Source organism: Oncorhynchus nerka, linkage group LG24 (assembly GCF_034236695.1).
Source record: "Oncorhynchus nerka isolate Pitt River linkage group LG24, Oner_Uvic_2.0, whole genome shotgun sequence".
Lineage (NCBI taxonomy): Eukaryota > Metazoa > Chordata > Actinopteri > Salmoniformes > Salmonidae > Oncorhynchus > Oncorhynchus nerka.
The window spans coordinates 33773959-33796860 of NC_088419.1; the positions used below are offsets into that span (position 1 = coordinate 33773959).

At 40.7% G+C, this 22902-nt stretch overlaps 1 protein-coding gene across 2 annotated transcripts; it reads left to right on the plus strand.

Moving 5' to 3' along the window:
- The first annotated feature begins 193 nt into the window (after window positions 1-193).
- Window positions 194-22500, plus strand: vipas39 (VPS33B interacting protein, apical-basolateral polarity regulator, spe-39 homolog). Of its 2 annotated transcripts, none has more exons than XM_029631624.2 (19): window positions 194-286; window positions 5792-5884; window positions 12135-12240; window positions 13017-13157; window positions 13479-13517; window positions 13623-13687; window positions 13818-13874; window positions 14138-14230; window positions 15464-15497; window positions 15819-15921; window positions 16482-16509; window positions 16873-16946; window positions 17361-17436; window positions 17844-17978; window positions 18502-18543; window positions 18899-19075; window positions 19433-19522; window positions 20020-20124; window positions 21937-22500. In XM_029631624.2, exons 2-19 carry the CDS (start codon window positions 5792-5794, stop codon window positions 21955-21957), a joined length of 1479 nt encoding a protein of 492 aa, XP_029487484.1. In that variant the 5' UTR covers window positions 194-286; the 3' UTR covers window positions 21958-22500. The 2 variants fall into 2 exon arrangements, with proteins under 2 accessions (XP_029487484.1, XP_029487483.2); XM_029631623.2 differs by lacking the exon at window positions 194-286 and adding an exon at window positions 716-858.
- The last annotated feature ends 402 nt before the right edge of the window (window positions 22501-22902 follow it).

Consider the following 22902-nt stretch of genomic DNA (forward strand, 5'->3'; position numbering starts at 1 on the left):
ACGTTTTAATTCAAATGAGTTATTGTGAATTATTAAAATGACAATATCAGGTTGGCAGTAAAAACAATATTACTCGTGAATCAAAAACAACCAATTTAGGGGACACGGAAGTAAAACAATTGAGGATACATGAAGATATTACGTTTGTAGTCTTTTTGTGGTTGTCCTTAATTCTTTGACGCATATGGTAAATCACAAGCGCACTACATTTCCCATCAAAGGGTAAGGCAGATTGACCAAGATACGTCTACTGCTACCGACCAGCTGTATAGCTACATTTCTGAAGGTAATTATTCGTTTATGATCTTTTAGATCCATCATTTACTAATTATTCCATCACTCTTCCACAGCCCTGAAATATGTCGATATTTCCTGACATGGTGATGTCATGATAGAACATTTTCCTTTCTCTCTCTGCCTCCCTCAAAAATACCTGCCATCAATTACCACAATCATAGCTTAGCTACAGGCTCACAAGAATAATACTTACCTGTTGTCTAGCAATCGAAAACCCTACTCTCAATAGGGTTTTAAACCGGTTAGCTTCCACACAGCTGGCCATCAAAAATCAATAATTACTCGCTTGTGAAACGGTTTTTAGAAACATGTGGCCCCTGTCTTCCATATTAGCGAGAAATAATCTCTCTTTGTTTTAAACGACACACTTACTATAACTAGCAGATTTGCACAGATCCATACGCTGTGTCTGCCTCCAGTTGACAAACTACATTTCATCCCCAGTTAAGATTACAGGAAACATACACAGAGGTGTTCGACGCAAGCTAGATAGCTAATTAGAACAGGTCTTCCGTAAACAAGCACTGAGACATGGCTGTGGGGAACACTAACCCTAAAAAGGTGTGTAGTAATTTAACTTTAGTTTTTATTATTTCTAGCTGAGATGAAAGATAAGTTCCTTATTTCCAAAACCAAACCGCAAACAACGCGTTTTAACGTTTAGAACAAGCTTCGAGGCTATTAACAAAACTTCCCGGACAGAATATACTATTATCAATAAGCGCTTAAGGTAGTTTGTGTCTGATTGGGCTATCTGTTGTCAGAATTGCTTGCAATATATATATATTTTATACCATGTTTGTCATGAGTGTGCAAATCTAACAATCGTGTCAGAAGCAAAAGTAGCAGAGGAAAACATATCCCAATATATTAGACCTCCGATTATTTAATGAATTAATAAGACAAGGTCTAAGGGAATTCCATAGCGACTGCGGTCGAAATAACTAATAGTCCAATGACTGTACCTGCTAGCAGGATGTGTCCAAAGCTACATACATAATCTATAGATGGTTCTGATTGTTTTTAGATGTACCCCCACCCACCTAAATCAATATATACACCGAACAAAAATATTAACGCAACATGTTGCACACAAATATAATTTATTTCAAATTTTGTACACACATTTGTTTACATATCTGTTAGTGAGCATTTCTCCTTTGTCAAGATAATCCATCCACCTGACAAGTGTGGAATATCAAGAAGCTGATTATACAGCACGGTCAAAGCACAGGTGCACCTTGTGCTGTGGAAAGTAAAAGGCCACTCTAAAATGTGCAGATTTGTCACACAACGCAATGCCACAGATGTCTCAAGTTTTGAGGGTGCGTGCAATTGGTAAGCTGACTGCAGGAATGTCCACCAGAGCTGTTGCCAAATAATTTAATGTTAATTTCTCTACCATAAGCTGTCTCAAACATCGTTTTAGAGAATTTGTTTTCGAAAATGTGTCACTACGTCCAACCGGACTCACAACCGCAGACCATATGTATTGTGTCGTGTGGGCGAGCGATTTGCTGATGCCAAAGTTGTAAACCGAGTGCCCCATGGTGACAGTGGGGTTATGGTATGGGCAGGTATAAGCTACGGACAACGAACACAATTGCATTTTATTGATGGCAATTTGAATGCACAGAGATACCGTGACAAGATTCTGAGACCCATTGTCGTGCCATTAATTCATCGCTATCACCTCATGTTTCAGCATGATAATGCACGGCATAATGACACAAGGATCTGAACACAATTCCTGGAAACTGAAAATGTCCCAGTTCTTCCATGGCCTGCATACTCAGACATGTCACCCATTGAGCATGTTTGGGATGCTTTGGATCAACGTGTATGACAGCGTGTTCCAGTTCCCACCAATATCCAGCAACTTCACACAGCCATTGAAGAGGAGTGGAACAACATTCCACAGGCCACAATGAACAGCCTGATCAACTCTATGCGAAGGAGATTTGTCGCGCTGTATGAGGCAAATGGTGGTGACACCAGATACTGACTGGTTTACTGGTCCACTCCTCTACCTTTTTTAAAGTGACCAACAGATTCATATTTGTATTCCCAGTCATGTGAAATCCATAGATTAGGGCCTAATGAATTTATTTCAATTGACTGATTTCCTTATATTAACTGTAACTCAGTCAAATCTTTCAAAATGTTGCATTTATATTTTTGTTTAGTACAATATGGATGCCAATGTTTTGTTTTTGCTTTGTGCGCACACCTGTCTGGTTCACACCTGTTTCTTGTTAGCAAATGAGTCCCCCAAAGCAGGCAGGTCCTGCCCCAGAAGGGTAGTAAAGGAAACGTGTGCGCATTGGTATTCATATTTGATTTTGATTTGGGGAGAGGGGTATCATCTAAAAACTGGATTTAAGTTTCTTGTTCACTGCTCGGCAACGTAAACATGGTTCTGATTGGAGAATCTATCTACCAATTATGGATGTGGCTTCAGACGCGGGACACAAGCAGCTAGCAAGTAGTCATTGGACCAAGGATAAAATTGAATGGAATTCTATAATGTGAATGGAATTCTACAGTTTTTCATTTAAATGTTTATAGGACAAAGTTACATGTATTTATGTATGTTTTTTGTTGTAATGGGGACAGTAACGTACAAAAAAGTACTTTGAAGTAAATATATTTGTATGTTTATCTCACATAATATAATTTAAAAGTATGGATTAAGATGTCTGTCTACATTTGTTTTTGGCAAATGTATTATATTACATTCATAAATGCATTTCTATAGCTTTTTTACAACGGTAGGGGAGTGCCAAGATGGAGGTACGGTGGCTTCAAAACAGTGTCCCCTGGTAGTCATCTAGTGTACATATAAATCATTGCATTAGACCATGAGTTATCTGGAACGCAGTCGCTATGAAATGCCCTTAGACCTTGTTTTATTAATTAATTAAATAATTCGTCAAGAGGTCTAATATATTGGGCTAGGGGGAACAAAGTGTGCAGTACATGCTGACACTGACCAAGTGTGTCAGCTACAATCTCAAGAAGCATTTCAGTTAGGCCTCCAGCAGGGGGAGGCAACACTGTTCCTGGAGTGCCATATATACTGCAGGATTTAGTTCCGACTAGGCACAACACTTGACCAACTGAACTTTTGATCAGTTCAATGATTGTCTAAATTCAACACACATGGTCTTCCAGGTTGGTAAAATCAAAAACACGAAGTACCTGTGGCACTCCAGGACCAGGGTTGTCTACCCCTGACCTACAGGCTAGTGAAAAGACTATATTTGAATGTTATATTACATTTTGGATACAGTAGTGAATTCTGGAGGAAGCCCGGCTGGGACTTGAACCAGCAAGCCTAGCTTCTGTCTGTCCTTATACAACATAGTCATCGACATGGCCACAGTGGAGAAAGTCAAATGCTTCGAGTTCCTTAAATGGTCCCTTCACACCAACATTGTGGCGAATAAGGAGCAGCAGCGCCTCTTCAATCTCAGAAGGCTGAAGGAATTTGTCTTGGCCCCTAAGACCCGCACAAACTTCATCAAAGCTGGAACCGAGAGACTGAAAAACAGCTTTTATGTCCATCACTAGCCGGCCTCTGCCCAGTACCCTGCCCTGCACCTTAGACACTGTCACTAGCCAGCTACCACCCGTTACCCTACCCTGTACCTTAGACTGCTGCCCTATGTACATAGTCATTGACTATTTTAGTGATGTTTATTGTTCTGAAATCATTTCTGTAGTTAGAAACCGATAAGATTAGCATTCTTGCAGCATTATTTTGTATAAATTTTAATTTGATCTCTGAGAAATTAAGCTAAATGTTTACTAATTTTATATATACATACTGTATTCTCGACATACAGTAGCTCATCCTATATAACTACTGCTGGGCATACCTTTTCCTACTTATACAGTGCATTTGGAAAATATTCAGAACCCTTGACTTTTTCCATGTTTTGTTAAGTTACTGCCTTATTCTAAAATATAAAAAATCCTCAGCAATCTACACACTACCACATAATGACAAGTGAAAACAGATTTTTAGAAATGTTTGTACTTATGGAAAAACCAAGCCATGAGGTTGAAGAAATTGTCCGTATAGCTCCGAGAACAGGATTGTGTCGAGGCACAGATCTGAGGAAGGGTACCAAAACATTTCTGCAGCGTTGAAGGACCCCAAGAACACAGTAGCCACCATCATTTTTTAAATGGAAGAAGTTTGGAACCACGAAGACTCTTCCTAGAGCTGGCTGCCCGGCCACACTGAGCAATCGGGGGAGAAGGGCCTTGGTCAGGGAGGTGACCAAGAACACGATGATCACTCCAGAGCTCCAGAGGTCTTCTGTGGATATGGGAGAACCGTCCTGAAGGACAACCATCTCTGCAGCACTCCACCAATTAGGCCTTTATGGTAGAGTGGGCAGACGGAAACCACTCCTCAGTAAAAGGCACATGACAGCCTGCTTGGAGTTTGCCAAAAGGCACCTAAAGACTCTCAGACCATGAGATACAAGATTCTCTTGTCTGATGAAACCAAGAGTGAACACTTTGGCCTGAATGCCAAGAGTCACGTCTGGAGGAAACCAGGCACCATCCCTACGGTGAAGCATGGTGGTGGCAGCATCATGCTGTGGAGATGCTTTTCAGTGGCAGGGACTGGGAGACTAGTCAGGATCGAGGGAAAGATGAACGGAGCAAAGTACAGCGAGATCCTTGATGAAAACCTGCTCCTTCCAATAGGATAACGACCTTAAGAACACAGCCAAGACAACACAGGAGTGGCTTCGGGACAAGTCTCTGAATGTCCTTGAGTGGCCCAGCCAGAGCCTGGTCTTGAACCCTATCGAACATCTCTGGAGAGACTTAAAAATAGCTGTGCAGTGATGCTCCCTATCCAACCTGACAAAGTTTGAGAGGATCTGCAGAGAAGAATGGGAGAAACTCCTCAAATACAGGTGTGCCAAGCTTGTAGCATCATACCCAATAAGACTCTAGGCTGTAATTGCTGCCAAAGGTGCTTCAATAAAGTACTAAGTAAAGTGTCTGAATACTTATGTTAATGTGATATATATATATATTTTTTTACAAATTAGACACTTATTGCACTGCTGAAGCTTGAAACATAAGCATTTCGTTGCACCTGCTTTAATGTCTGCTAATCTGTGTAATGCGACAAATGAACTTTGATTTGATAGCCATTAGGCTATGCCAAGAAGTCTCAACTTTCTGATAACATTCCTGGTGTTGTAAAAGCACGCCTCTATGTTTAACTACCTCATGGATCCAACGGATGTTTCCACTGATCTCACTATAGCACCATCCCACTTCTGAGACTAATGTAGCAAATTCTGGAGGACTCAAACCTGCAGCCTTATGTCTGAAACCGCTTGATGATGTTGCTGTTGTTGTACAAAGGACGCTGCCGCAATGGTTGTATAAACAATTGAGTTATGATATATCCTTCTGTGGTATAAACCATGTGCAGTAAATTTAACTAACTCTGTTCCAGATGATAAGGGGTAAACCAGATGAGGATGACTACTGGAACAGTTCGAAGTTCAAAGCTTTCACATTTGATGATGAAGATGATGACTTTACCAGGGTAAATAACTTGAAAGTCTTAGGGGTGTCCCAAATGGCACCCTATTCCATATATAATGCCCTACAAGGTTTTTATAGTAAACTGAAACTAAAACCCATGAAATAAAATAATTCACAAACCGGTTTGACCTTTTAAGGTAGCTGACTTGATTTTTTTACATTCTAAAGTTAACAATCGACCACAGCGGGGCCAATGTGTACAGCTGTCCCGATGCTCTGTCTAACTCTTAATAATCACTGTGCAATACAGTTATGGAACCTCAGAAATTCTACTTTTATATCACCCTAAATAGATTTTACAACTACAAAAGATACATGTACTCTGTGGAAATCTCTGGTAAAACCGCTAACAGTAAGTGTATTTTTTGTATTTGTCAAGTCATTTTTGTATGATAATTAAGTTGTGTTCAAGGTTTCCAATGGCAATCAAAGATCAATTGTTTCTAGATAGTGTTTCACACTTTACCAAATCACCTCAGTTAATCAAAAGGGATGTGGAATTAGTCATGAGAAGGGCTTTCCTAACCTATGACCTGACCCACTGTTAAGGCACCATGAATTGACGAGGAATTGGAAAACTGTATGGTTGAAAGAGATGGGGCAAAAGGAGTGCCTAAAAAGTCTGGCTGCACATCTGACTGGCTGACCTACTTCAAATTGAGAAATGATGTGACTAAACTCAACAAAAATGTAACTGTATTATGAATCCAAGATCTATGATATAAAGAACTTTGGAGTACTTTAAATGAAATTATGGGCAGAAAGACAAATTCAACTCCCATCTTTCATCGAATAAAATTGTATTTGTCACATGCGCCGAATACTACAGGTGAAATGCTTACTTACAAACCCCTAACCAACAATGCAGTTTAAAATATACAAATAAAAGTAACAAGTAATTAAAGAGCAGCAGTAAAATAACAATAGTGAGATTATATACAGGGGGTACCGGTACAGAGTCAATGTGCGGGGGCACTGGTTAGTCGAGGTAATATGTACATGTAGGTAGAGTTATTAAAGTGACTATGCATAGATAATAACAGAGAGTAGCAGAGGCGTAAAAGGGGGGATGCAATTAGTCTGGGTAGCCATTTGATTAGATGTTCAGGAGTCTTATGGCTTGGGGGTAGAAGCTGTCTTGGTGTGCTTGGACCATGTTAGTTTGTTGGTGATGTGGACACCAAGGAACTTGAAGCTCTCAACCTGCTCCACTACAGCCCCGTCAATGAGAATTGGGGTGTGCTCGGTCCTCCTTTTCCTATAGTCTACAATCATATCCTTTGTTTTGATCACGTTGAAGGAGAGGTTGTTGTCCTGGCACCACGCAGCCAGGTCTTTAACCTCCTTCCTATAGGCTGTCTCGTTGTTGTCGGTGATTAGGCCTACCACTGCTGTGTCATTGGCAAACTTAATGATGGTGTTGAAGTCGTGCCTGGCCGTGCAGTCATGAGTTAACAAGGAGTACAGGAGGGGACTGAGCATGCACCCCTGAGGGGCCCTGTGTTGAGAATCAGCGTGGCGGATGTGTTGTTACCTACTCTTACCTCCTGGGGGCGGCCCGTCAGGAAGTCCAGGATCCAGTCGCAGAGGGAGGTGTTTAGTCCCAGGGTCCTTCGCTTATTGATGAGCTTTGAGGGCACTATGGTGTTGAACACTGAGCTGTAGTCAATGAATAGCATTCTCACATAGGTGTTCCTTTTGTCCAGGTGGGAAAGGGTAGTGGAGTACAATAGAGTGCATCATCTGTGGATCTGTTAGGGCGGTATGCAAATTGAAGTGGGTCTAGGGTTTCTGGGATAATGGTGTTGATATGAGCCATGACCAGCCTTTCAAAGCACTTCATGGCTACAGACGTGAGTGCTATGGGTTGGTAGTCATTTAGGCGGGTTACCTTCGCGTTCTTGGGCACAGGGACTGCTTGAAACATGTTGGTATTACAGACTCGGACAGGGAGAGGTTGAAATTGTCAGTGAAGACACTTTCCAGTTGGTCAGTGCCTGCTCTGAGTACACTTCCTGGTAATCCGTCTGGCCCTGAATGTTGACCTGTTTAAAGGTCTTACTCACATCGGCTGCAGAGAGCGTGATCACATAGTCGTTCGGAACAGCTGGTGCTCTCATGCATGTTTCAGTGTTATTTGCCTCAAGGCGAGCATAGAAGTAGTTTAGCTCATCTGGTAGGCTTGTGTCACTGGGCAGCTCTCGGCTGAGCTTCCCTTTGTAGTCTGTAATAGTTTGCAAGCCCTGCCACATCCGATGAGTGTCAGAGCCGGTGTAGTACGATTCGATCTTAGTCCTGTATTGATGCTTTGCCTGTTTGATGGTTCGTCGAAGGGCATAACGGTATTTCTTATAAGCTTCTGGGTTAGACTCCCACTCCTTGAAAACGGCAGCTCCGCCTTTAGCTCAGTGTGGATGTTGCCTGTAATCCATGGCTTCTGGTTGGGGTATGTACGTATGGTCACTGTGGGGACAACATCTTTGATGCACTTGTTGATGAAGCCAATGACTGATGTGGAGTACTCTTTAATGCCATCGGAATAACCCCGGAACATATTTCAGTCTGTGATAGCAAAACAGTCCTGTAGCTTAGCATCTGCTTCATCTGACCACTTTTATATTGACCGAGTCACTGGTGCTTCCTGCTTGAATTTTTTGCTTGTAAGCAGGAATCAGGAGGATAGAATTATGGTTAGATTTGCCAAATGGAGAGCAAGGGAGAGCTTTGTACACATCTCTGTGTGTGGAGTAAAGGTGTTCTAGACTCCCCCCCCCCCCTCTGGTTGCACATTTAACATGCTTATAGAAATGTGGTAAAATGGATTAAAGCATTAAAGTCCCCGGCCACTAGGAGTGGCGCCTCTGGGTGAGCGTTTTCCTGTTTGCTTATGGCAGAATACAGCTCATTGAGTGCGGTCTTAGTGCCAGCCTCAGTCTGTGGTGTTATGTAGACAGCTACGAAAAATACAGATGAGAACTTTCTAGGTAGATGGTGTGGTCTACAGCTTATCATGAGATACTCTACCTCAAGCGCGCAAAACCTAGAGACTTCCTTAGACATCGTGCACCAGCTGTTGTTTGCAAATATAGATAGTCCACCACCCCTTGTCTTACCAGATGCCGCTGTTCTATCCTGCCGATACAGTGTATAACCAGTGTATGTTGATGTCGTTGTTCAGCCACGACTCCGTGAAGCATAAGATATTACTGTTTTTAATGTCCCGTTGGTAGTTTAATCTTCCTCGTAGGTCATCAATTTTATTTTCCAATGATTGCAAGTTAGCTAGTAGATCGGAAGGCAGTGGGGGTTTATTCGATCACTTACATATTCTCAGAAGGCAGCCCAGCCTCCGCCCTATTTATCTCCATCTTTTTTTCACACGAATGACGGGGATTTGGGCCTGTTCCCGAGAAAGCAGTATATGTCCTTCACGTCGGACTCATTAAAGGAAAAAAAATTGTGCTGAGTAATCGCTGTTCTGATGTACAGAAGTTATTTTTGGTCATAAGAGACGGTAGCAGCAACATTAATGTTCAAAATAAGTTACAAACAACGCAAAAAAAAACAGTTGGTTAGGAGCATCTTCTCGGGCACCATGCTATATCATCACAAAACCATTTGATGTTACCAATTATTTTAATAATTACTTCATTGGCAAAGTGGGCAAACTTAGGCAGGAAATGCCAACAATGAACAGTGAGCCATCGTACTCTGCATGAAAAAACAAATAATGAAAGAAAAGCATTGTCGTAAGTTTGAATTTTGTCAAGTTAGTGTGGGAGAGGTGAAAAAATAATTGTTATAGATCAACAATTATCAACAGTATTGACAACTTAGATGGAAAGCTACTGAGGATGGTAGCTGACTATAGCCACTCCTATCTGTCATATCTTTAATCTGAGCCTAGAGGAAAGTATTTGTCCTCAGGCCTGGAGGGAAGCCAAATTCATTCCAGTACCCAAGATTAGCAAAGCAGCCTTTACTAGTTCTAACAGCAGACCTATCAGCTTGCTGCCAGCTCTTAGCAAACTATTGGAAAAAATGTATTGACCAAATACAATGCTATTTCTCTGTAAACAAATTAATAACTGACTTTCAGTATGCTTCGAGAGAAGGGCACTCAACATGTACTGCACTGACACAAATGACTGACTGGTTGAAATAAATTGATAATAATAAGATTGTGGGAGCTGTACTGTTAGATTTCAATGCAGCCTTTGATATTATTGATCATAACCTGTTGTTGAGAACTTATGTGTTATGGCTTTTCAACCTCTACCATATCGTGGATTCAGAGCTATCTATCAAATAGAACTCTGAGGGTTTTCTTTAATGGAAGCTTCTCTGATGTAAAGTATGGTGTGCCGCAGGGCAGTTTTCAATTTTTACCAATGACTTGCCACTGGCATTAAACAAAGCATGTGTGTCCATGTATGCTGATGATTAAACCATATACACATCAGCTAATGTAGTCACTGAAACCCTAACAAAGATTTGCAGTCAGTTTTGGAATGGGTGACCTGTAATAAACTGATTCTGAACATCTCTAAATCGAATAGTATTGTATTTGGTACAAGTTCTAGACCTCAGCTGAATCTGGTAATGAATGGTGTGGCTGTTGAACAAGTTGAGGAGACTAAATTACTTGGTGTTACCTTAGATTGTAAACTGTCATGGTCAAAACATATAGATTCAATGGTTGTAAAGATGGGGATATATTAATACTATGCATGTCAGTCTCTCTTGGCGAAGAGTTGAGGAAAGACTGACTGCGTCACTAGTTTTTATTATAAACATTGTTGACATTCCAAATTGTTTGCATAGTCAACTTACACACACACACTTACCTCAACAGACATGCCACCAGGGGTCTTTTCACAGTCCCCAGGTCCAGGAAATATGTATGGAAACGTACAGTATTACACAGAGACATGATTGCGATGGAACTCCCTTCCATGTTATATAACGCAAGTGGACAGCAAATCAGGTTTTACAAAATCGAATAAAGCAACACCTCACGGCACAAGGCCTCTACCCCATGTGACCTACTCCACCATGTGACATTTGTACTGACATGTATGTGTAACTCTCTCACACACACACTACATGTTAATGTTTCTAAATGTATGTCAATTGTGAAGTCTTTTGTCAGTAATGCCTTTTAGGTTTTGTGTCGGACCCCAGTAAGACTAGCTTTCTCCATTGGCATCGGCTAATGGGGATCCTAATAAATCAAAACCATTACCTTATGTATTACTGGCCCCCAGTTGCAAGAACTGACATCCCTAAAAACCAAACTATATAACCCAAATGGCTCCTTGCCTCCCACGCACGCTTTAATACTATAATAAAATATATAAATAATATAACTACATAAAAAAACAAAAATGCAAATCAGGTTTGAAAACTAACTGAATTGCATATTGTTTGTGTGGAAATAAAACACTAAACCATATAAACCTTGATGCACTACTTTTTACCAGGGCCCATAGGGGTGGTACTATGTAGGGCAGTGTTGCCCATCTCCGGTCCTCGAGTATCTCCGACAGTACATGTTTTTTTTAGTGGCCCCAGGCCGACAACAAAAATATGGGCTGTTGGGAGTACTCCAGGGCCTGATTTGGGAAACACTGATGTAGGGAAGGGCTCTCCAAACCTGTTTCTGGAGAGCTAACCTGTAGGGTTTCGCTCCAACCCTAGTTGTAACTAACCTGATTCAGCTGATCAACCAGCTAATTATTAGAATCGGGTGCGCTAGATTAGGGTTGGAGTGAACCTACAAGAACATAGCTCTCCAGGAACAGGGTTGGAGGGCCCGATGTAGGGAATACGATGCCATTTGGGACGCAATACTTTTATGCCAGGCGGTTGGCCAATCCTCTTCCTGTTAAACTACTGAGTATGCAGGCTTTTGCTCCAGCACACTTGATTCTATTAATCAGCTGCACATCAAACCGGTGTGTTTGAGCAGGGCTTGAGCAGAAGCCTCCATACCCTAAATATCTTCAAGAGGAGGGTTGGCCACCTCTTATGTATGTTACATTTGGATACTTTAACTAGCTTACCCTATCACACAAGGGTAGGACACCAAAGAAAGACAATGGTGGAAACGTTTAGCAAATGTCAACATGGCCAGCGGCTGGGTATGTGGCATCTGAAGTTTGGAAACATACTTGCTCACATTGGACTCTCAAGGTACAGAAATGTGGCGTGAACATAAACATGTTTTTTCTATTTCGAATGTATTTAAGCTAAAGGAATCCAAGCGGGCTGTGAACAGTATCCGCAGCCTGGTAGAGGAAGAGGATGAAGAAGATGATGTGGAGAAGGTCAGCTGGAGTGGCGAGCCTGTTGGAAGTAAGAGAACTGTCCATCATATGATGCAAAAAGCATCATCATCAGTTTTGTCTCTGTACTGAAAGTGCACTATAATGAAAAGTTGACTGCTGAGTGACATACATTTTGGGGGATTGTATTAACCGTAGACTAATGAACAAAATATTAAAAGCTTTTTAAGTGAACTATTTTTTAAAAAGGTGCAGTCTGTATGTTCTTTCCTGTAAAAAAAAAAAGAAAAAAGTGGTGCGCTGACAATTAATGGGTTTTTGCAAGTGCCAAGATGAGAAGACGAGGTTGGTGCAGTCATTGGTGTAAACCAAAATATTGGTGTAAACCAATAGAAATATATACATTGAGTGTATACAAAACATTATGAACACCTGCTTTTTCCATTATATAGACTGACCTGGTGAATCCAGGTGAACGCTATGATCCATTATTAATGCACTTCAATCAGTGTAGATGAAGGGGGAGGAGACACGTTAAATAAGGATTTTTAAGCCTTGAGACAATTGAGACATGGATTGTGTATGCAACTCAATGGTTTGAAGGCGTTCTTAATGTTTTGAACTTAATGTATTTTCCTAAATGAAGCCACAGACACTGTGTGTTTATAATTTAGGTTGATTATTTATAATTTGGATCGTTGCCACAAGGGAAACAGAAAACGTATGGACTGTGCCTTTTTAAGTTTTGTAATAAGTTCACTTAGTACCAGTACGTTCGCTAGTAACTTGAATGGTTCTGGGCCTAAATGTTGTAAGTTGTGGCCCTAAATGTTGGTGTTCCCTCAGGCATCTCGTGGTCGGTCAAGGAGACAGAATCCAGCATTCGCTCCACAGGAGAGGTGCGGGACCAGAGCTTCCCCAAAATCCACACTGCCCCTTCGTTGCCCAAGAATAGTTCTGGCTACTCCTTAAGCTCCTTATTCAAAGGTACAACTCAGTCCACCTCTTGACAGGTTTTTAAGGCCATTTTCGTTGGGTGTATTTAGATTGGAAATTTTGTGTTGTGGGTCGATTTTTGAGTTTGGTATAACCGATCTTGTGACCTTTGCATTCGACCCAATCAAAATGGGTTCGCTTCATTCTGTCAGACAGATTTGCCCTCTGTACAGTTTTGAATCTATATAAGAAACACCAATGAGCTCTAACTATACACTAACTATTGTCCGTAGTTTTGCACATTCTCAATGCGAATACTAATGTCAACATAAGTTTCCTTATCAATTAACACACACTCTCTCATTTTTTTAGGAAAGGCCAAAACTGGGAGCTTCCAGTCCTTCTCTGAGTGTGGGTAACATTTTAGCTAGAGATGTTACTCCATTTTTGCCATATGTGTGTGTGAAAATTGCTATTTTGAAAAGTGCGGTTCTCAACTTTTCTACTATTTTATAGCTTTCGGTGATCCATCCATCCGAAATTATGCCCCGGAGCTTCGGAAACCAAAATCTGAATACAAGGTAAGGTATGTTTTATGTTACACATAATCAGTATATTTCAGAGCACTCTGAAAAGTTATTATCATCACTAATACTTTATTTACTGGACTGCCGTTGGTCTGTTCATGATGACGTCATCTTGTTGTGGCAGGACTACGTCAGTGACTGGACCCCTGAGGAGACTGTGAAGAGGATGCAGCAGGGAAAGGTAGGATCAATGGTGTAAAATCAACATTTTATTTGTCTTCAAACTGACTGTAAATTGCAAGCTGACTGTTGTTATACCTACTGTTAGTCACTTTGGATAAAAGTGTCTGCTAAATGGCATACAGTTTATTAGGTTGTGATTATCATCTGTTGTCTAATGCTCCAGCAAATACTCTGCTTTATGTGTTTTACAATTCTATGGACTGTGATGTAATATTAACATTGTATTATTCTAACTCTGTCCATGATTGTATTTTCTCATAGGTCTACTCTTTGGAGAAGTTCCGCTCCTTACAGGACAAACTGCTGCTATTGGACGATGCTGTGAATGCACATGATGGAAACGTCATCACTGCGGTACGATTTGATTTGACTCTAGTTGAAAGAAAACCATTTTTATTACAATGAACAAAAATATAAACGCAACATGCAACAATTTCAAAGATTTTACCGACTTACAGTTAATTTAAGGAAATCAGTCCATAGAAATGCATTCATTAAGCCCTAATCTATGGATTTCACATGACTGGGAACACAGATATGCATCTGTTGGTCACAGATACTTAAAAAAAAAAGTTATGGGCGTTGATCAGAAAACCAGTCCGTATCTGGAGTGACCACCTTTTGCCTCATGCAGCGCAACACATCTCCTTCGCATAGAGTTGATCAGGCTGTTGATTGTGGACTGTGAAATGTTGTCCCAGTCCTCTTCAATGTCTGTGTGAAGTTGCTGGATGTTGGCGGGAACTGGAACACATTGTTGTACACGTCGATCCAGAGCATCCCAAACATGCTCAATGGGTGACATGTCTGGTGAGTATGTAGGCCATGGAAGAACTGGGACATTTTCAGCTTCAAGGAATTGTGTACAAATCCTTTCGACATGGGGCCGTGCATGAGATGATGGCGGCAGATGAATTGCACGACAATGGGCCTCAGGATCTTTTCACGTTATCTCAGTGCATTCAAATTGCCATTGATAAAATGCAATTGGGTTTGTTGTCCGTAGCTTATGCCTGCCCATACCATAACCCCACCACCACCATGGGGCACTCTGTTCACAACGTTGACATCAGCAAACTGCTCTCCCACGGACAGTTGTGAGGCCAGTTGGACGTACTGCCATATTCTCTAAAATTATGTTGGAAATGGCTTATGGTAGAGGAATGAATATTCAATTCTCTGGCAACAGTTCTGATTGACATTCCTGCAGTTAGCATGCCAATTGCAAGCCCCTTCAACTTGAGACATATGTGGCATTGTGTTGTGTGATAAAACTGCACATTTTAGAGTAGCCTTTTATTGTACCCAGCACAAGGTGCACCTGTGTAATGATCATGCTGTTTAATCAGCTTCTCGATATGCCACACCTGTCAGGTGGATTGATTATTTTGGCAAAAGAGAAATGTTCACTATCAGGGATGTAAATAAATTGGTGTACCACATTTTAGAGAAATAAGCTTTTTGTGCACGTGGAACATTTCTGGGATCTTTTATTTCACCTCATGAAACATGGGACCAACACTTTACATGTTGCGCTTATATTTTTTGTTCAGTATACTTATACTGTTCTGTAACCTCTCATTGCAGGTTTTAATATATTTAAAGAAGTCATTAAGTAAAGGTAAGGTTTTTAATCAGTTTTTTTTTTTGTCCATTAGATGTAACTTTTTTTTAACCTTATTCTATTCTGGTTGAGTTACCAGGAATTTACATTGGTGCAAATTTTGCACCTTTTATTTTTCTATTTTCTTCGTCTTCTACATTTAGTTTGACCTTTTTTATTTATTATTCCCAGGTGTTGAAAATGTATGCATGCTGACAAAAGCATCTGCTAAATGGCATATATTATTCCTTTAGAACAATAACAGTTGCAAACTTTGGATGTTAAGTGCACATGGCAAATATTCTGCAAATAATGACAGTTCACTGTGTTTCTGTGCAGAGATTCTCTTCCGGGAGTTGATAACAAGAGAAATAGCTCTTAGGCATTATATCCACTACCTGAAGGAAATAGGAGAACAGAAGCTTTTGGTGGAGCTCTTCAAGTGAGTAACAATTCACTAAATACAGTGCATTCGGGAAGTCTTCAGACCCCTTGACTTTTTCCACATTTTGTTATGTTACAGCCTTATTCTAAAATGAATTCATTATTTTTTTCTCATCAATCTACACACAATACCCCATAATGAGAATGTAATAATAATAGACATTTTTGCAAATGTATTAAAATCAAAAACAGAAATATTGAGACAGGATTGTGTCGAGGCACAGATCTGGGGAAGGGTACCAAAAAATGTCTCCAACATTAAAGGTCACCAAGAATACAGTGGCCACCATCATTCTTAAATGGAAGAAGTTTGGAACCACCAAGACTCTTCCTAGGGCTGGCCACCTGGCCAAAGTGAGCAAGTGTAGCATCTGAGTTGTGTTTATAAGGCACCAAGGGAAATACAACAGACTGTCAGGATTTGTCCATTTTAAGAATTATTTTGTAAAAGATTTTAAATATTTTCCATTTGTGTACCCAAATGATGGTACTGTCTGGTCAACTTGCTACTTGTATGCAGGCATCCTGATCAGTCCTCTTTTCTCTCGTGTCATCAAGGTCCATGGACAGAACAGAAGACATGGCGGTATGTACTTCCTATGAACTGCCAAGCCATTCTGGGGGGGACAGTTACCTCAAAAGTCTAATTCAGTTACATTTCAGTCCATCCTAAAAATGTGTCAAACAAGTGCAGGGGCAGCACTTTTGAGTTGAAATAACCTAATGTAGCAGGTGTCAAATAAATGCATGAGCAGGGTCTCCACATCCGGTTTTCAGGGGAAAAGGAAGCTCTGTTGAAGATACTGTATCCCTGAAAACTGTCTGTGACACCGCTGACGGTGGAGTTGAAATGAACATTACAGATTGTGCCTTTAATGCTCTTCACTCATTGGTTGTTGATGGTTTTAAATCTCAATGCACCTTCCTCTGTTTCCATGTCCATATTCAGCTCATGCAGTACAGAGATCACCTCAATGTCAGAGACGAGAACAAGAGGAGGGACTTTCTGAAGAACTGCCTCAGGTAAAGATCCACTCCACATTACCTCACGTCTCAGGGTCGTGTTCATTAGGCACAAAACGGAAGAAATCGTACAGACACAGGAAGGCACCACATGAACGCGTCCAAAAAGAAGTGCTGATTTCCGTTTTCTGTTGCAACATGTTTTCCGTTGCGTACCCTAAGGAACAGAACCAAGGTAAAGAATCCTACGTTTTCTCTCGTGAACAGCATCTTTTTCTTTTCCCATTTTCCTGCCACATTTTGATATTGTCGACTGAGGTGTTTTTATATCCTACAAGGTCGTAGAAACCTTTTCCTGAAGTAAGGTCATTGAACACATTTGAATGTTACCTACTCCTGGAGTCAGAGATACTACACAGCAGTATTAGCTTTGGAGAACAGCGTTACTAACTAGCACCATGGACTTTGTTGCAGTCTCCCCTTCTCACCAGACGATGCCACTCAGGTTCAAGACCACTACACACTCCTGGAAAGGCAGATTATCATCGAGGTGAGAAACCGCTGCTATTTTTGAAACATACTCGACTGAAGAACACCAATGTCTGAATCTCGCTCATGGTACAGTAGTAGCATTTTATTTTGAGCTTTAAATGAAATCTTGTTTGAAATCTGTTAAAAAGCATGGCGCACTAACATGGTCTCCATAAGGTTTCGATGTGTAATTTGGGAGAACAGTTTTGCCACAGATACCTACGCTATGACATATTTTGCCATAGGCTCGATCATTGCATAATATGTCAAATCCCATGTCATGTTTGACATGTTTATGTAGGCTTTAAAACCAAACCTTCCCTTCTCTGTTTCTTCAGGCTGACCCTATGTCATATCAAGCCATAAGTCGTGCTTATGACAGCCTTATGTAGGTTTTAAAACTATAAAATTCCATCCCCCGTTCAGGCGAACGACAAACAGGTGGAGAGTAGCGGCCAGGCGGACATCTTTAAGAAATACCCGCGGAAAGCTTCCATCCTCAACATGCCCATCATCACTACTCTCTACTACTCCTGCTTCTACCATTATGGGGAGTCTGATGTGAGTTCTGGAACTGAAGTGGCCCTCAAACCTGGTCCTGGAGAACCACAGGGTGCGCAGGCTTTTGTTCCAGTACGAGCAAGTGCTCCAGATTTGGCATGATGATAAGTTGATCAGGTGAATGTGGTGTTAGTCCTGTTAGGGCTGGACTGGAGCCAGAGCCGGCACACCCTGTAGCTCTCAGGTTTGATGACCACTGTGCTACGGAGTTTTTTTCTAACTGTAATTCACTATTGCAACCACAAGATGGAGACAGAGATTGTCAGTTACCTGGCTGTAGTAGGGAACCTAGTGTTAATCAGTGTGATGTAAAAATGCATTAATCTGTGCATTAATCTGTCAATCTTTTATATTATAAATACTGCCATTATATCCAAACATTTAATAATTAGTCTTGTTGTTAATTGAAATAACATTATGGTTGGAGTTGATTAAGGTCTGTTTGTGCGTGTTTGCCTGTATGTGTGTCTGTATCTGTAACTGTGTGCAGAACATCAACTAACTAGCCCAGTCTCTCCAACAGGGCACGTTCAGCAGTCCAGCCAACATACGGAAGACCTTCAGGGTAAGAGAGAGAGAGAGAAGCTCGGACTACACATGAGTATTTGTTTGTCCATTTTGTTTTTGAATTAACTGGGCCTTGTCTTTATTACTAGGTAAATGTGTCTGGCTTGAGTCACTGTTGTGAATCTTTTCGTTCAACAATATTCTGGCTCCGTTTGCAATGAGACCATATGTATATTTTCATTATTCATGCCAATCCATCTGTCCAACTATTTTAAAAGCTTGAGCTGAAGTCGTCAGAAAGACATCGATTTGCCTTCAACCCTATTTCCCAACAGAGTTAAGGAAAAATGTATGTTTCCAGATTAAACAACATTCAATGATTGTAATAACTCCCAAGTTTTGTCATCATCCAGATTTCAGATAAACAGTTTCTCCTCACATGTCTGGGTGCGAGGGCGAAGCTGAAAGCCTGGTTCGATGTGGATGCTCTGTTCACCACCAAGAACTGGCTGGGCTACACCAAGAAGAGGTCTCCCATTGGCTTTCATAGAATAGTGGACATCCTTCAGAAAAACAACGCACCAGTACAGGTAGGTAGGACAACTCCAGCTGCATTTCCCCAGTCTGAACACCAGGTGGTACTGTGTTTTTAAAATCACCTGAGTGCTGGTCTCCATTCCCATTGTTTTCAGTATTCTGCAGATGTATTGGGTGTGGCACATTACATGCAATGCAGTTGAATTGGACAATTCAAAATTCCATAAGCATAATAGCTCAAATTAAACCATAAAATGGCACTAAATAGAATTTTATTTCAGTTAGATGCTGTGTGTTTTCATTTTTAGGGATTACACTGACTGTTATGCCACATCATGCAGATGTGTTGCCACATTTATTTTAGTTGCTCATCCCTCTCTTTCTGTCCCTCTTCTCCTTTCTACTCCTAGGTGTTGCAGGATTACGTCAACCTGGTTGAAGACGTGGAGCAGAAGATCAGTTTGGCGCAGAAGTATAAGTGTCACGACGTCATCATCAATGTGAGACATCTGACAGACACACATGTTATGTTATAGCTCGATGTAGGAGTCACCCCTAACCACAGATCTTGGATCAGATTATGCAATCCAAAATCCTAACCTTAACCCTTAGAGGCATAGAAAAATGGTCTGACCCTGGATCAGTGGTTAGAGGTAACTTCTACCAACTTCCATGTTTTAAAGCACTATAATGAGTATTGATTATCTATTAAATGTTTTATTTCAACCATTTTTTTAACCAGGCAAGTCAAATTCTTATGTAGAACTACATCCTATGTCTCTAGCACTACTGTTACAGTATTTTGACATAACTTACATTGGTAACAGTACTGCAGTTTAATACTATGCCTACAATGCCTAGTGCGCAAGAACTCGAACAATTGTGGCAAATGATATCATTGACAGTACAGATAACATTTAATCTCTTATCCTGGCATCACATGCGGTTTATCATTATGTGGCATGACGATTGATTGGCAGTTCTTTTGCCCAATCAGACGTACAGGGACCTGAAGGACCGGCAGCAGTTGATTGTGTACCGGGGGAAGGTGGAGAGAGGCTCATCCGAGTACAGGAAGATCGAGGAAATCCTCAGCAACTCGGTAAGGCTCTGGGGTGAAGTTTGCCCGAAGTACAGATCTAGGATCTGCTTCCCCTCCTCCAATCTTCACCTTAACCACTAGTGTGGGAAATGCACCCTACACTGTAAGGTAGTGTCACCACAAGTCGGCTTCAGTGTGTGCAGGCTTTTGCTCCAGCCCATCACTAACACACTTGAGTTTACAAATGGGTTACTCAAAAAAACTCAATGAGGTCAATCGGTGGTATAAGTATCCGAGTTGAAAGAAAAAGCCATACACCCTTTAGGTCTCCAGGGGTCAATTACCAATGAGTTAACCTGTACACTGGAGGACAGACGTGTGCCGGCTTTTGTTCCAGCCCTGCACTAACACCCCTGATTCGGCTAATTAAAGTCTTGATTAGCAGTTTGTATCAGGTGGTATAGGGTGAAGCTGGAAAGTACAGCCTTTACGTATAGTAACCCTCCCAGGTCCAGAAGTGAATAACACTTATAGGCGTTTTTACGACACAAATCCAACACAATTTGTCCCTAAGGAGACAGAAAATCAACAATTAAAGTTGCTTTGATTGTAAAGCGCGAGGACATTAAGCAAAATGACGCCTTTCAACACCCAACAGTACAAGATTCCTTTGCATCAAAGGGTTTCTTGAGAACAATATTGTGCAGTAGATTGCCCAAGTATGTGCAACAGACTGCGTTTCCCATGTGAACTGGGTCATTTTCATTGTGGCGCACAACGGAAACGTTTTTTAAACGTTTTGCAAAACAAAAATGTCCAGGTAGCCCCTCCCTGTTTCAGTCTGTTTTTCTTCAATTTGGTGCCTAATGAAAACAAACCTGTCTGAAAGTGTCACGTTTCCTTTAGCAAGACGGGAAGTCTTGCTTGTGTAAGGAAGTGGTGAGGATCAGATAAGGTGAACATTTAGTCTCTCGCCTGTTCCTCTTGTAATGATAAATATGACAATCATAAGAGGATGGCTCATAATAAGACATTGTGATGATGTCTCTACTTCACCTGAAGTGGCTGGTAATTGTCAGTTTTAAGGCTAATATTGACAGCCCTATTTTCTTATGGGGCATGCACTGTTGTTTACACAATCTGTTTTCTCAGTCTGGTTGTGTTTTTATGGAAAGACAGTAGTTCCTCTTCAACCTTGGTTCCTTTCTGTGTTGATACTCATGACCAGACAATGTATTTAACCTTCAAAAACACTTCCACTTCTCTTTTGTACATCTCAACAGAACTACACTTGTGCATTGTAAAATCAGAGTTACGTAATCAGATTAGTCAAGTCGAAGCGACATTTTCATACACCCATATTCTCCAGCCTATTCTAAACTGCATTATAGTCAAGACCAAACTTTAGACAGGCAGCCCAATTCTGATCTGTTTCCACTAATTGGTATTTTGACCAATCACATCAGATCTTTTCACATCAGATATTTTGCAGAGATGTATGTATGTATGTATTACGTAGTAATAAAGTAACTATCTTCAAAGTGTTTTCATTTCTAAATGATAAAACCGATATATATGAAATTACCTTCAAATGAAAGGTGACATTTTGTGGCAGGCAAACTTTGAAGACAAAAGAAGTTAAGAGTCACAGTATTTAGTCCCAGCTCTAGTCCAGAACAATTCATCCAAGGGTAATCAACTTTGAGGAAATCACATTTTTACTTCTCCATTAAATAATTAGATCTGCCTTTGGATTTATTCAATCAGAATCTGTGGAACAATTAGATAGTTGTTTCATATCAAATCATAATTCAACATGGTTAAAGTCAGAGTTGAATCATCACTAACAGGACTTTGGCTCTTTTCTTGCAGCAACTCCGATGGAAAAACTGACATCCATTTCTAGAAGACTATGACAACACTGCTTCAAATGGACATTCGTTTCAGATGAGACATGATGTGTGGGACAAATTATTTTGAAGTGACGGCTGCTGGATCGAAGATGCAGTTGACGGTTTGACTGCAAGACGAAGTTCACCTTCCATACTATGTTAGCTCTGGTCCATGGCATTAGTTTGCATTCCTCCACTAACCGTTAGTAGAGGAACACACACTAATGCCCTGGACCAGAGCTAACTTTAAGTGTGACAGCAGAGGAGAGAGCAAGTGGCCATACGAATGAATGAGCCAAAACCTTCAATTTTCATGACTTTTTTTTGGGGGGGGGTTGCAGTCTTGTGTAATGCTTGCTCGACGTGTGTATCCATCTTTTCACCAACCCTGTTAGCTGTGCTCTTTACACAAGCCGAAGCAGAAGGTGCAACAGCGGTAGTAAATGTCTGAACAACAGTATATAGACATGTATTCCTCTGACCCCCTGATCTAATTTATGTTTTTATAAACATGAAAATAAAACTTTAATAAGAACGTCTGAAACATGTTCTTGACTTGCATCTGTGGTGGTACCTACAAATTAGAGCTCATTTACCTTTTTGGTGTACCATTTTTTTATTATTATTATTATAGTTTTTTTAATCTAATTTGTTATTTTTCTTCAAATTAGATATTTCAACAGATGGTTACCAAATTATTTACAAAATGGTGAGTTGCAGTCAGATTGTTGCAGTCAACATCAAATTCATAATCTCCAGCTCGACTGCTACAGTATGTCAACATGTGTGAAAATGACAAGTTTCTAATATTGTAGTAAAAAAGCTAGAAGATAAGAGACAGTTGGAAATGTACTGGGGTGGGGGGGGGGGTTGTCCCCCAAAAAGTTTGAGAGAGGGTAGTGTTTTTTTTTTTTACTGCTTTACTTTCAGCCTTTTGCAGGGTTTA

Excerpts from the sequence above, each read along its gene's own strand:
- vipas39 (XM_029631623.2), top strand. The coding sequence starts at position 829 with ATGGCTGTGGGGAACACTAACCCTAAAAAG. Across the intron at positions 859-5,791 it reads GGAACACTAACCCTAAAAAG|ATGATAAGGGGTAAACCAGA; the intron begins GTGTGTAGTAAT and ends ACTCTGTTCCAG. Across the intron at positions 19,076-19,432 it reads AAAACAACGCACCAGTACAG|GTGTTGCAGGATTACGTCAA; the intron begins GTAGGTAGGACA and ends TTCTACTCCTAG.